The 15,490-nt window shown below is 41.0% G+C and overlaps 2 protein-coding genes across 10 annotated transcripts in view; both read right to left on the reverse strand.

The window, feature by feature from the left end:
- LOC133538994 (girdin-like) overlaps nt 1-7,054 on the reverse strand; it is a 73,718-nt gene extending 66,664 nt beyond the window's left edge. For 3 of the 8 annotated variants that reach the window (XM_061880978.1, XM_061880980.1, XM_061880977.1), the window contains exons 1-2: nt 6,675-7,052; nt 6,518-6,606 (exon numbers count right to left, since the gene is read on the reverse strand). In XM_061880978.1, coding sequence (XP_061736962.1) covers nt 6,518-6,606; nt 6,675-6,737 — 152 coding nt within the window. In that variant the 5' untranslated portion in view covers nt 6,738-7,052. Of the gene's footprint in view, nt 1-6,517; nt 6,607-6,674 lie in introns of all 8 variants that reach the window. The other 5 variants (XM_061880974.1, XM_061880976.1, XM_061880973.1 and 2 more) reach the window with 3 other exon arrangements.
- A 6,656-nt stretch (nt 7,055-13,710) lies between these two features.
- The window catches only part of pld5 (phospholipase D family member 5), a 58,738-nt gene continuing 56,958 nt past the window's right edge, over nt 13,711-15,490 (reverse strand). The window contains exon 10 of one of the 2 annotated variants that reach the window (XM_061880257.1): nt 13,711-14,550. In XM_061880257.1, the coding sequence (XP_061736241.1) occupies nt 14,312-14,550 (239 nt within the window). In that variant the 3' untranslated portion in view covers nt 13,711-14,311. The remainder of the gene's footprint in view (nt 14,551-15,490) is intronic. The other variant, XM_061880258.1, reaches the window with a different exon arrangement.

Raw genomic sequence — 15,490 nt, forward strand, 5'->3', positions numbered from 1 at the left:
GATGGGGTCCTCGGGGACCCCATTTTAAAAATTCCTAGCGCCAACACTGAGGAAAATACCAACAAAAGAGGAAAAGCCACCAAAATAGGAGCACAAGACAAGAACCAAAACACTACCAAAGGAAAACACCCAAAAACTCCAAATAAGTCATGGCGTGATGTGACAGGTCGTGACAGTACTTTGAGACAAGAGCTACAGTGATGCATGCTTGGTTATGGTTTGAATTAGAGATGTCCGATAATATTGGACTGCCGATATTATCGGCCAATAAATGCTTTAAAATGTAATATCGGAAATTATCGGGATCAATTTCGAAGAAAAAAATGTATGACTTTTTAAAACGCCGCTGTGTACACGGATGTAGGGAGAAGTACAGAGTGCAATAAACCTTAAAGGCACTGCCTTTGCGTGCCGGCCAAGTCATATAATATCTACAGCTTTTCACACACACAAGTAAATGCAAGTTATAGTTGGTCAACAGCTATACAGGTTACACTGAGGTTGGCCGTATAAAATTTTTTAACACTGTTACAAATATGCGCCACACTGTGAACCCACACCAAACAAGAATGACAAACACATTTCGGGAGAACATCCGCACCATAACACAACATAAACACAACAGAATAAATACCCAGACCGCTTGTAGCACTAAATCTTCGGGACGCTACAATTTACACCCTCTCTACTCAACCCCGCCCACCTCAACCTCCTCATGCTCTCTCAGGGAGAGAGCATGTCCCAAATTCCAAGCTGCTTTTGAGGCATGTTAAAAAAAATTATGCTCTTTGTGACTTCAATAATAAATATGGCAGTGCCATGTTGGCATTTTTTTCCATGACTTAAGTTGATTTATTTTGGAAAACCTTGTTACATTGTTTAATGCATCCAGCGGGGCATCACAACAAAATTAGACATAATAATGTGTTAATTCCGCGACTGTATATGTCGGTATCGGTTGATATTGGAATTGGTAACAATATCGGAATATCGGATTAGGGCTGGGTGATATGGCCTTCTTTTAATATCGCGATATTTTTAGGCCATATTGCGATATACGGTATATAGCTCGGTATTTTGCCTTATCCTTGAATGAACACTTGATGCATATAATTACAACAGTATGTTGATTCTATGTGTCTACATTAAAACGTTCTTGTTCATACTGCATTAATATTTGCTCATTTTAAACTTTCATGCAGAGAAGGAAATCACAACTAAGTCAATTTACCTAAACGGTATTCATTAAAGTTATTAGCAGGTGACTTTTCAAACGATGATACACATTAGCAGTAATGCTACTTTTGGTAGCAACGCTTGTGCCCCACACTTGACAAATTAAAAGTTGTGTATACGACATATTCCCGCTTGAAGCAGAACCACCGCCAGACGATGGACCCCGTGCTGTTTTTCTTGGGAAATAAATCTTCCTTCATTTGTTACCAGATTTGCACTTTCTTTCTCTCGTATTATCCCTCGCAACACTCCGCTAGCAAAACAGCTAATGTTAGCCATGCTGCTACCTCTCTGCTGGGCGAGGGCGTATACGTATGTGACGTATGACGTGAGAGTATGTGACGTATGTAAGAAGCTGCACTAACACTCTGTAGAAGGAGACACAAGAAGGAGTGGGAAGAGCCTGTAGTGTAATGCCAGCAGCTAAAAGCAACTGCGTGAGAACGTATACTCGAATATCACGACATAGTCATTTTCTATATCGCACAGAGACAAACCCGCGATATATCGCGTATATCGCCCAGCCCTATATCGGATATTGGCAAAAAAGCCATTATCGGACATCTCTAGTTTGAATTGATATCCAACAACTGCGAGAATTACTTTATATCGTCAATATCGGCTACTGAGTTTCATTTTCCAATGATTCCTGCTGATGTTGTGCCTTTGGATTTTTTCAATGGAAAAAATAAGCCTTGGGTCAGAAAAGGTTGAAAATACACTGCTGTACACACAGTACATTATGTTGACTGCAAACTTACTGTAATGTAGGGCTGGGCGATATATCGATATACACGATATATCACGGGTTTGTCTCTGTGCGAAATAGAAAATGACTATCGTAATATTTGAGTATACGTTTTCGCGCAGGACTTTTAGCTGCGGGCGTACACTTCAGGCTCTCCTCGCCCTTTCCTGTCTCTCCTTCTCGCAGACAAGCAGGCGCACATTCTTACAGTACATACGTCACAAACTGTCACGTTATATGTCACATACACGCCCTCGCAGGGCAGAGAGGTAGCGGCTATCGTTAGCTGCTAACGTTGCCGTACGAGAGAAAGATGCTGCGGATCTGGTAACAAATGAAGGAAGACTTAATTCCCAATAAAAACAGCAGGGTTTCCATCGTCTTGGCGGTGGTTCGGCTTCAAGTGGGAATATGTCGAACAGACAACCGTAATTTGTCAAGTGTGGGGGGAAAGCGTTGCTATAAAAAGTAGCATTACTGCTAATATGTAGCATCATTTGTAAAGTCACTCGCTAGAGAATGAAGAGAATTTCATAACCTTAGTACAGTGGTTCTTTATCTGGGTTCGATGGAACCTCAGGGGTTCGGAGAATTGGCCTCAGGGGTTCGCCGAAGCCTCCGCCGTGGAGGTCAAGACACACCCGACTCATCGTGTAGATAAAAACTTCTCCCTATTGTTCCCTCTAATTTTCCATATGCGTGAGCAAACGCTAAAACTCGTTGAGCATTCAGTGGAGCACATGTGAACGACGTTTGACGTGCACATGCACTGGGGCAACACCAGCAGCACACCTGTCCCAAACCTGACTAAATATCAAGTTAAATTTTTTATTATCATAACCAAATGACAGCAGCCATTTCCATGAGATTATTTTTGGCCCACTTACGATGACAATAACAAAACATATTGTTTTTCATGAGCTGTGTACTATTATTGTATGTCTGGGTGGGATTCCTGCTTTGTAAATAATGTGTACCCCTTTCAGATATTGCATTTAGTTCCCACTAAAACAGGGGTGTCAAACTCAAATACAGAGCGGGCCAAAATTTAAAACTGAACAAAGCCGCGGGCCAAGGTTGAAAAAATTAACCTTTTAATAGGGACCCAAACAAGTTTTGCTTTGAATATTGAACAAGCAAGGCTTATATAACTTTATAGTGACATGCAAAATTGAGTTTCAAATAATAATTATAATAATTAAAAAATATCAACGGCATATCAAATACAATTTAAATAAAAATGGAATGCCTCTTTTCTATGTGCAGCCTTCTGAGGTAAATATCAAAATAAGCTTTTTCCACAGGCTAGTAATACATTTGAAAAATAAATAATAATGATTGAATCAAACATTGAAGCATTGAAGTAGCAAGAGAAGTGCATGAATAAAACATTAATTATTGCTCTGTTTGCTACACTGATTTGCTTTAACACTGAATATGGAACAAGCAATGAATGAATGAATGAATGAAATAAGTTCATTTCGGTCATATAAACAACCATCAACCATTTTGTGTGACCAGTTCAACAGTACAGACACACATTTACACACAAAACATATACTGTTGTGAAAGCAAACCTCTTTTCATCTCCTCTATTTTCTGGCTCCTTTGAGTCGTGTCCAGGTCCTTGTACTTGTCCTGGTGTTTCGTTTCATAGTGTCGCCTAATGTTGTTCTCCTTAGTTACCGACACGTTGGCTCCACAAACGAGACAGACAGGTCTGTCTTTTACATGTATAAACAGATATTCTGTCTCCCACCTGTCCAGAAAAGTTCTGTTTTCGCTGTTCCTTTTCGCCATTTTTGGTAGGGGTAACACAGTGACACTGACAGTTGTAGAATGAGGCCGCAGCATGTCTGGGAGAAAGGCACGGGGAGGCGGGGTGAGCCGGCTAGCTTTCAGCCGAAGCGTGGCGCAAGAACGCGAATCACTACTGACCCAGAGGAGAGAGCATGGCTGGCGCGCCAAAACAACCGCAGAGCATTATGGGATTTATAGTATTAGCCCACTTGCCAACCTTGAGACCTCCGAATTCGGGAGATGGGGGGCCCCCTTGGCCAGGTGGAGGTTGGTGGTCGGGGTGGCGGGGAATGGGGGGGGCGGGGCGGTTGGTGGTAGCGGGGGTGTATATTGTAGTGTCCTGGAAGAGTTAGTACTGCAAAGGGTTCTGGGTATTTGTTCTGTTGTGTTTATGTTGTGTTAAGGTGCGGATGTTCTCCCAAAATGTGTTTGCCATTCTTGTTTGGTGTGGGTTCACAGTGTGGCGCATATTTGTAACAGTATCAAAATGTTTCATTTGGCCACCGTCAGTATGATCTGTATGGCTGTTGACCAAGTATGTCTTGCAGCCGTATGTATGTATGTGTTTAAAAGCCACACATATTATGTGACTAGGTTAGTAGGGGACACTAAAGACAATGTCTATAAGCCACATCATCATTATAGATAAGTCTCAAGGGAAATTGGGAGGGTTGAGAATTATGTTAGTGGTGAATGCGGTGTTACAGGTGCACTGCCGCTGTATATTACCGGCGGGCCAGCTTTAATGTTAATTAGATATAGCCTCAAGGGCCAAATGAAATTGCTCGGCGGGCCAAATTTGTCACGCCTGTAAATCTGGTTTTATGTTTGATCATGTTTTGTTTTGTTTTCTAGACTCTTGTTCCGTTTTTTCACTTCCTGGTTTGTTTTTGTTACCATAGCTACTCATTAGTTTCCACCTGTTTCCCCTAGTCACGCCCCGATCATCAGCCTCTCACACCTGTTTCTAGTTACCACGGCCACTATTTATGTCACTTGCTTTCTGTTTATCGTTCTGGGATTTTTGCATTCTGCCTCATGCCTTCACGCACCCTCGATTACCTTCATATCCATGCCCCTTGTACCGGTCACAGTAAGTGTTTTCGTGTTAGTTATTCATAGTTCTGCCACAGTGCAAGTTTAAGTTTAGTTCATTGTCTGTCATGCCATCGAGCAATTGTTTTGTTTTCCTGTTTGTATTTTTGTAGCCAAGTTTTGTACCTCTTTGTGAGCGCCCTTAGTTTGTTTATTTTTGTATTTAGTATTCCAAATAAACAACCATGTACTCACAGTCACGTCTGGATCGTCCTGTATTCTCCTTGCATCGAAGAAGCAAAAATAATCCATGTCCAGGTGTGACAAAATTTGGCCCGCGGGCCAGAGTTTGACACCCATGCACTACAACATTCACATTTTGCACAATGAGATGTAAACATGGGGTCATGTGTACATTCCTGTAACTTTCTGTTTGTAAAATATATATTTAATAGTATTTCTCTAATATAATAACATAATTTAATGATTAATATTTGTAAATTACGATTAAATTAAAAATGTTTTATTATTTTTTTTCACTGAAGAAGGGTTCGGTCAATGCGCACATGAAACTGGTGGGGTTCGGTCCCTCCAACAAGGTTAAGAACCACTGCCTTAGTAACAGACCACATAGTAAAGAACGAATACTATTTGATTTTCTATTTTGCAGCTCATTTTTACATGACACTTAAAATGTCTGACAATCTTGCACTTTATATTTTGGAAATGACTTGAATGTTTGTGCCATTGCTTAATAACTTTAATAAATACACTTTTGGTCAAATTACTTAGTTGTGATTTCCCTCTCTGCATGAAAGTAGCATATATTAATGCAGTATGAAGAAGAATGGTTTAATGTAGACACATATAATCATCATACTGCTGTGATTATATGCATCAAGTGTTCATTCAAGGCCAAGGCAAAATATCGTAATTCATCCATCCATCCATCCATCATCTTCCGCTTATCCGAGGTCGGGTCGCGGGGGCAACAGCCTAAGCAGGGAAGCCCAGACTTCCCTCTCCCCAGCCACTTCGTCCAGCTCTTCCCGGGGGATCCCGAGGCGTTCCCAGGCCATCCGGGAGACATAGTCTTCCCAACGTGTCCTGGGTTTTCCCCGTGGCCTCCTACCGGTTGGACGTGCCCTAAACACCTCCCTAGGGAGGCGTTCGGGTGGCATCATGACCAGATGCCCGAACCACATCATCTGGCTCCTCTCGATGTGGAGGAGCAGCGGCTTTACTTTGAGTTCCTCCCGGATGGCAGAGCTTCTCACCCTATCTCTAAGGGAGAGCCCCGCCACCCGGCGGAGGAAACTCATTTCGGCCGCTTGTTCCCGTGATCTTGTCCTTTCGGTCATGACCCAAAGCTCATGACCATAGATGAGGATGGGAAGGTAGATCGACCGGTAAATTGAGAGCTTGGCCTTCCGGCTCAGCTCCTTCTTCACCACAACGGATCGATACAACATCCGCATTACTGAAGACGCCGCACCGATCCGCCTGTCGATCTCAGAAAATAATGTTTTAATGTAGACACATAGAATCATCCTACTGCTGTGATTATATGCATCAAGTGTTCATTCAAGGCCAAGGCAAAATATCGTGATATATATCGTATATCGCGATATGTCCTAAAAATATCGCGATATTGAAAAAAGGCAATATCGCCCAGCCCTACTGTAAAGCTTTACTTACATTTGACTCATAACTTCATTCAATATGACTCCGTCCAACAGTTCAGAAAAGTCCAAGTCTTCATCATGTTTAGTAACAAAGGTCTTCACCTGCAGAGAACAACGACGTGATCAACCAAGTCCACCAACAAATTGTCCTTAAGTGTTCTTATACTTACCCAAGTGACGAGTGGGCTAAGCATGAACTGATCCCGGGAGGTTAGAAAAACACACGTTTCCATCTTCACCGCAAGTTTTAACGTTTATCCACTTTAAAAAATGCGGCTGTTGGAACTATTCTATAGCGCATTGCCCTCACCCGCGGCCATGTTCGCAGAAGCAAAATCTTCCAGCTGCCCTAAAAAAAAAGTGCTCCTATTAATCTCCGTTTAGTTTAGTTTGACACGCAACGTCCACTCCAGCATCATACACGGATCCAAATGCAGCCAACGAACGCGACTCTCCTCTTCTTCTTCCTCCTCCTCCTCCTCCCACAACGTGTTGATTCATGGAGGAGTAATGGGTCGTTCGTGAACGACCTGGTTCATGCGGAGCGTGCTCTTTGAAGTTACCCGGGCGGTGGCTTTGCTCTTTTAAATGCCTACTGAAACCCACTACTACCCACCCCGCAGTCTGATAGTTTATATATCAATGATGAAATATTTACATTGCAACACATACCAATACGGCCTTTTTAGTTTACTAAATTGCAATTTTAAATTTGCCGGGACTTTTTTCTTGAAAACGTCGCGAAATGATGACGTGTACGCGCGACGTCACTGCTATTATGAATACGAGCACTGCGCACACACACAGCTAAAAGTGGTCTGCTTTAAACGCATAATTACACAGTATTTTGGAGATCTGTGTTGCTTAATCTTTTGCAATTTGTTCAATTAATATTGGAGAAGTCACAGTAGAAAGATGGAGTTGGGAAGCTTTAGCCTTTAGCCACACAAACACACGGTGATTCCTTGTTTAAAATTCACGGACGTGAAACTTTACTATGGATCAGAGCAAACATGGATCCCTACCAAATGTCAACCAGCAGGTTTCGGTGAGAAAATTGTGGTTAAAAAGTTTTAAGATGGGATTTAAATGCTTCTACTGAGGTAGCATCTCTGTTACCGGGAGGGCATTCCATAGTACTGGAGCCCCAAAAGAAAACGCTCTATAGCCCGCAGACTTTTTTGGGGGGGCTCTGGGAATGACTAATAAGTCGGAGTTCTTTATATGGTGCATTCAGTCCAAACACGCATCACTCTATGCAGACATCATGAAAGCCAACAAACATAATACAACATCACTCACTGTACAATGTCTGCTGTCATTAGGATGCCGATTTCTGGGATCTTTATATATTCCCATTTTGGTGAAAAATGTCTCCTAATCTAATAATGGGGTGGGAGGGAGAACTTTGTGTCCTTCTGGCCATTTCCGAGTCCTGAAAGGCTGTCAATGTGTCCCAACTTGTCGGAATACCTAGTCAGACGTATCTGTCCAGGTGAGATGCATGATTTTTGATCAAGAATACACTTCCTGGGAGCAAGAAAACGTGAAAGGAACAGACAGGCTGAGGGGGCTGGAGCCTATCCCAGCTGCACTGGGGCAGAAGGCAGGGTACACTAAAATCTCAATCAGTTACACATCCTTTTGACACAACTCCCCCTCATCGATCGATGGAACCACTCAAACTCTCGATAACCTTGGACTGGCTCACATCTTCATGAACTGTTGTTGCTTCTTTCACTTGGACTTGCCCGCACTTTCATGGACTCTCTGACCCATTGGACTTGTCTGCTCTTCCGTCTATAAAGTGAATGAGGAATTATTGATCGGGGATCACTTTGCCAGAGAGTTGATTGTAGAGGCACCCGCTTATGTTCACGATTGACAAACTTCTGCAGGAGTGAGACCAACGCTCTAATATGTACCTGTAACCAGTGACATGTAAATATATCCATCCATCCATCCATTTCTACCGCTTATTCCCTTTTGGGGTTGTGGGGGGCGCTGGCGCCTATCTCAGCTACAATCGGGCGGAAGGCGGCGTACACCCTGGACAAGTCGCCACCTCATCGCAGGGCCAACACAGATAGACAACATTCACACTCACATTCACACACTAGGGCCAATTTAGTATATGTCTTCAACTAATGCAGTAACCATCAGTAAGTCATGTTTGCATCATAGACTTAACTAAACAGGTACTAAATAATATAATAAGTATTATAGTTACAGATGTGATCATCATTCTCTACTATATTAACCTTTTTATATATAGTTTAAAAGGGTTCGATCATGCCTAACCAACTTGTCCAATGTGACGGTGCCTGCTTATGTGTATTTGGGATTTGCATGAATCCTAATTTTTTTTTTAACCAAACCGTGGAGGAATTGCAGGGATATTTCTAATATAATCTTGCCTTCCTTCCTACTTCCGTGTTTTCTATCATGTCGGGGTCGCATTTTACTGCGTGGGTTCTCCCAGGATGCAGACGGAAATTGCAGAGGCAATGTGCAGGTAAGACAATGATTTATTTTCATAAATCAGACAGGAAATAAACAAAAGAGAAGTGTGCCGATCGCACAGGGAGCTAAGGCAAAACTTAGCACAGGAATCACGAGCAAAGGAGCAAGAAATCATCCAACGTAACTGTTGCATAGCCAGACTGAGCGTGGCGAAAAACGTGAATAAGTAGCTCTCTGATTAGTGGCCGGCAGCAGGTGAGCGTCCCGGACACTAATCAGAGGCAGGTGAAACTAGTCAGCGCCGATGGTAACCAAAAGACAAAAACTCAAGGTTGCTGAAAACAGAACTGGGGGAGTCAAAACTAAACAAATCATGATCCGGGTAACGTATCATGACACCAACATCTTAATTAATATGATATAGTCCATCCATCCATTTCCTACCGCTTATTCCCTTTCGGGGTCGCGGGGGGCGCTGGCGCCTATCTCAGCTTCAATCCGGCGGAAGGCGGGGTACACCCTGGACAAGTCACCACCTCATTGCAGGGCCAACACAGATAGACAGACAACATTCACACTCACATTCACACACTAGGGCCAATTTAGTGTTGCCAATCAACCTATCCCCAGGTGCATGTCTTTGGAAGTGGGAGGAAGCCGGAGTACCCGGAGGGAACCCACACATTCACGAGGAGAACATGCAAACTCCACACAGAAAGATCCCGAGCCTGAATTTGAACCCAGGACTGCAGGACCTTCGTATTGTGAGGCAGACGCACTATTATATAGTGCAGTATTTTATTGATGTTTTACTGTAAACAGTTGGAAATTACCAAAGAATATACACAGATTGGACCTTTTTTCCTACTTGACTTGTTTTTGTATTTAATTATACCTTTTTTGTAGCAAGCTGTTCCATTATAATAAATTAAATAAATACATGTGGATTAGATACATTTGATTGATTGAATCATACATTTTTACATATATTTTGGCAATAAATCTTTTGAAGCAACAAAACAAGTCGAAGAAGCCATCTGGGAGTGTTAAGAGTGGGTCAAAAGACCCTACTCTTTTAAAAGGGCCGTAATTCCTATCAGCATGGTTATGGCCATGGTATTAGTTTATGTCGAACATGCTGTTAGTGCAGCAGCTGCAGAAATGCAGTGCAATCTGGAATATTTTTTTCTATAATCTGACTGTAACCATGGCGACTCATCCCCCCCACTCATAAACTATCATAGTTTCTTCACTACTATGCGTCATTAGCACATATTTTTGCGTTGGCATGTACAAAAACATAATTTTGAAAACATGTTCTCAAATATTTGAAGTCATAAAAAGGTTTACAGTTAAGGTCAGTGGTGCTGAATGTTGCTTCAAATTACAGTAATAAACAGAACAACACTATGCCAAGCTTTAATCCACAATTGTGGTCTAACACTACCACCTTGTGCTAGATTTTGCAACTACATGTGATATATATATATATATATATATATTTTTTTTTTAATTCTATGCTATTGTTAAATGATTACTTATGTCCTTCCATACATTTTCTACCGCTTGTCCCTTTTGGGGTCAGGGGTCGCTGGTGCCTATCTCAGCTACAATCGGGCGGAAGGCGGGGTACACCCTGGACAAGTCGCTACCTCACCGCAGGACCAACACAGATAGACAGTCAACATTCACACTCACATTTACACACTAGGGCCAATTTAGTGTTGCCAATCAACCTATCCCCAGGTGCATGTCTTTGGAAGTGGGAGGAAGCCGGAGTACCCGGAGGGAACCCACACATTCACGAGGAGAACATGCAAACTCCACACAGAAAGATCCCGAGCCTGGATTTGAACCCAGGACTGCAGGACCTTCGTATTGTGAGGCAGACGCACTATTATATAGTGCAGTATTTTATTGATGTTTTACTGTAAACAGTTGGAAATTACCAAAGAATATACACAGATTGGACCTTTTTTCTACTTGACTTGTTTTTGTATTTAATTATACCTTTTTTGTAGCAAGCTGTTCCATTATAATAAATTAAATAAATACATGTGGATTAGATACATTTGATTGATTGAATCATACATTTTTACATATATTTTGGCAATAAATCTTTTGAAGCAACAAAACAAGTCGAAGAAGCCATCTGGGAGTGTTAAGAGTGGGTCAAAAGACCCTACTCTTTTAAAAGGGCCGTAATTCCTATCAGCATGGTTATGGCCATGGTATTAGTTTATGTCGAACATGCTGTTAGTGCAGCAGCTGCAGAAATGCAGTGCAATCTGGAATATTTTTTTCTATAATCTGACTGTAACCATGGCGACTCATCCCCCCCACTCATAAACTATCATAGTTTCTTCACTACTATGCGTCATTAGCACATATTTTTGCGTTGGCATGTACAAAAACATAATTTTGAAAACATGTTCTCAAATATTTGAAGTCATAAAAAGGTTTACAGTTAAGGTCAGTGGTGCTGAATGTTGCTTCATATTACAGTAATAAACAGAACAACACTATGCCAAGCTTTAATCCACAATTGTGGTCTAACACTACCACCTTGTGCTAGATTTTGCAACTACATGTGATATATATATATATATATATATATATTTTTTTTTAATTCTATGCTATTGTTAAATGATTACTTATGTCCTTCCATACATTTTCTACCGCTTGTCCCTTTTGGGGTCAGGGGTCGCTGGTGCCTATCTCAGCTACAATCGGGCGGAAGGCGGGGTACACCCTGGACAAGTCGCTACCTCACCGCAGGACCAACACAGATAGACAGTCAACATTCACACTCACATTTACACACTAGGGCCAATTTAGTGTTGCCAATCAACCTATCCCCAGGTGCATGTCTTTGGAGGTGGGAGGAAATCGGGGTACCCGGAGGGAAGCCACGCAGTCACGGGGAGAACATGCAAACTCCACACAGAAAGATCCCGAGCCCGGGATTGAACCCAGGACTACTCAGGACCTTCGTATGGTGAGGCAGATGCACAAACCCCTTCACCACCGTGTTGCCTGATTACTTATGTATTTGTGTATAGATTACTTATATTACTTTGCAATGATACATAATCCGATTAAATATTAGGGATGTGTACATACATATGTACACATATATGCATACATATATATATATATATATATATATATATATATATATATACAAATATATAATATAATATTTTAATAACATAAAAAAGGGATTGTTATGATCACCTTTGATCGTCAAAGATGTTAGGTGATATTTTTTTAACATGATTAAATGTTTGATATACTTTAACCAACTAACTTTGTAATGCTATTTTTAAATGACTACTTATGTATTTGAGTACATATTACTTATGTTACTTTGCAATGATACATAATACGATTACAAATTAAGGATGTATACATATATACATTTATACATCCATCCATCCATTTTCTACCGCTTATTCCCTTTTTGGGGTCGCGGGGGGCCCTGGCGCCTATCTCAGCTACAATCGCCTTCCGCCCGATTGTAGCTGAGACATTTATACATATATATACAAATATATATATACATATATACACATACATATGTGTTTATACATATATATATATATATATTTGTACATATAATTATAGGTATATATGTATTAACAGATATGTATGTATGTATATATGTGTAAAGATATATATATATATATACATACACGCATTAATAACACAAAATGGGGATTGTTACGATCATCCTGGGATCATCAAAGCGGTTGGGTGATATTTTTTCTACATGATTAAATGTTTCTGATATTCTGTACTTTACATGTTGTACAGTCCATTCAGGTATACAGGAGAGGATGCTATGTCGGATAGTCGAACCTCGGATTCAGAAGGAGCAGTGAGGTTCGTCCTAGTCGTGGAACTGTGGACCAACACTATACTCTCGGCAGGATTCTTAAGGGTTCATAGGAGTTTGCCCAACCACTCTTCATGTGTTTTCTAGACTTGAAGAAGGCATTTGACCGTATCCCTCGGGAAGTCCTGTGGAAAGTGCACAGAGAGTACGGGCTCCCTGTATGATCAGTGTCATTCGGGAGGAGCTCAGAGTTCAGCCGCTGCTCCTCAACATTGAGAGGAGCCAAATGAGGCCCCAGAATGTCTCCCTAGGGAGCTGTTTAGGGCACATCCGACACGTTGAGAAGACCACGTCTCCCGGCTGGCCTGGGAACGCCTCGGGATCCCCCGGGAGGAGCTGGACGAAGTGTTTTGGGAGAGGGAAGTCTGGGCTTCTCTGCTTAGGCTGCTGCCCCCGCGTCCAGACCTCGGATAAGCGGAAGAAGATGATTTTATTGGTCAGTCTCGCCCACCCATGGTCTTTGGTGTTTTCCGTCCAAATGTTTGAAGGGCGGAAGTAGTGCAACTGACCAACAAAAAGATTTCGGTGTTGTTTAGCGGCCTCGCCTACAAGATTGAAGTTGAGTCCTAATCAAAAAAATGATTTACAAAATATATATATTTTTTAAATAATTACAAATTTAATTTAAGCACAATTTTTTGGTTAAAAAAACATTTGTGACCCCAAAATTATTTGAAACCATTACATGTGTTGTATTGTTAATATTGCTTTATTTAATCATGTAAAATATATTTTTTTGTTTTCAAATAATTTTGGGGGGTTTGAAATAGTTTTTTGTAACCCAAAAATGTTTTAAACTAAAACATTGATTTAGAAAAATGTTCGCAAGTCATTTGTTTGGTTTGTCTTAGAAGATGTTTTATTTCTCATCCAAGAAGACTTGGTTAGTTCATGCTCATAAACTTAGATCGGTCAGATTTAGTCTCAGACACAAATTATTTAGAGCTAGTCTAGGAGCTAGTGCCAAAACCCCAACTATGTACACAAGGAAGGTTACAAATATTCAAAATATTTTTTTGGGTTCCAAATATTTGTGTGTGTTTAGTTGCATAAAAGACACATTTTCCTTCATACCAGCAGAACAAAACGCACTACAGTTTGTTTTAACCAAACCAAACATCACAAGTGTGAACTAAGTTTTATTGGATGTTTCTTCTATTAATCCAAATAGTCACATACAAAAAGAGTTAACTAGTTTAGTTGCATATACTGTAGGTTGAACATTTCATATATTGGTTTGAATATTGACATGATATATACCATGTATCGATATTCATGCAGCATTTGCATTCTTATATAATCAGTACAGTGGATAATTATACATTACCGTAGATAATATTTGAATATTAAAGTCAAGTGTAATCCATTCATAGTAGTGCATAGGGAAGATATGTAAACTCTAATAATGAGCACAATAAATATAAGTAATATAAAAGCAGTCTTTGTTCATAAAGATAAAGGGTCATTCCATTCATGTTCCTTCTGAGCGTCCCCTTGGTGTAAATTTCTGTATTTGCCGTCTTGATCTTTGTTTCCTGACAGGCGTTTGGAATAAGGTGACATCCAGTCCCTTTCAAAGGCAGCTTTGACTTGTTTCACAATCTTTCCGCCCCCGTTTTTCATCTGGACCACCAGCCCAACGCCGCCATTATCGGAAAAATCATTCCCGACCCAGTCGTGGTTTCCTGTGGGCGCCAAACCAAAAATAAATGAAAAAAAGCTAACTGAGATTTTAACATGCATTTTCTAATGCAATATATATCTGTTAATATACAAATATACTTGATTAAAATGACAGTATACCTCAAATACCATATTTTCCGCACCACTGGATTATAAGGCGCATCAAAGGGGGTCATATTTTTTTTGAAATGTAAAACACTTTCTTTCGGTCTACAAAACATGTAATGGTGGTTCTTTTGTCAAAATGTTGCATAGATTATGTTTTACGGATCATCTTCAAGCCGCTTTCTGTCGCTTCTGGAGGCGCCGTTTTGTGGGCGGTGTTGTTTACGTGGCTCACCTTCGGCAGCGTCTTCTCCCCGTCATCTTCCTTGTAGCGGTGTAGCGTGCAAGGACGGGAGTGGAAGAAGTGTGAAAAGATAGAGCTAACTGTTTCAATGACATTCAGACTTTACTTCAATCAATAACGGAGATGCATCTTCTCATCCGTGGCTCACTAGTGCAACAACGCTGGAAAAGTGTCCCGTGAAAAAATGTCCGACCGGAACACTCCAATGACTAAAGTTCCTTGGGTGAATAATGTAAACTCACTACACCGGTATGTTTTAGTGATTCCATAGCGGTCCTACAGGGCACCGATTTACGTAAAATCCAACAGTGCCATGTTACAGAAACTGGGTTGCTCGTGATGTCGCACCTTGTTGCCGACTCAGCCAGTGTTCTGTCGAAATGAGCTGCCCCGTTGAAAAAAAGCTACTACTTGCATAATTTGATAGCGATGTCTATCAAATGACAAATGGCAGTCAAACATAATGATAAAATAATAATGGATCAGATTTTGTATCGCGCTTTTCTATTATTAGATACTCAAAGCGCTCACACATAAGTGGCAACCCATCATTTATTCACACCTGGTGGTGGTAAGCTACATTTGTAGCCACA

Source organism: Nerophis ophidion, linkage group LG20 (assembly GCF_033978795.1).
Source record: "Nerophis ophidion isolate RoL-2023_Sa linkage group LG20, RoL_Noph_v1.0, whole genome shotgun sequence".
Classification (NCBI taxonomy): Eukaryota; Metazoa; Chordata; class Actinopteri; order Syngnathiformes; family Syngnathidae; genus Nerophis; species Nerophis ophidion.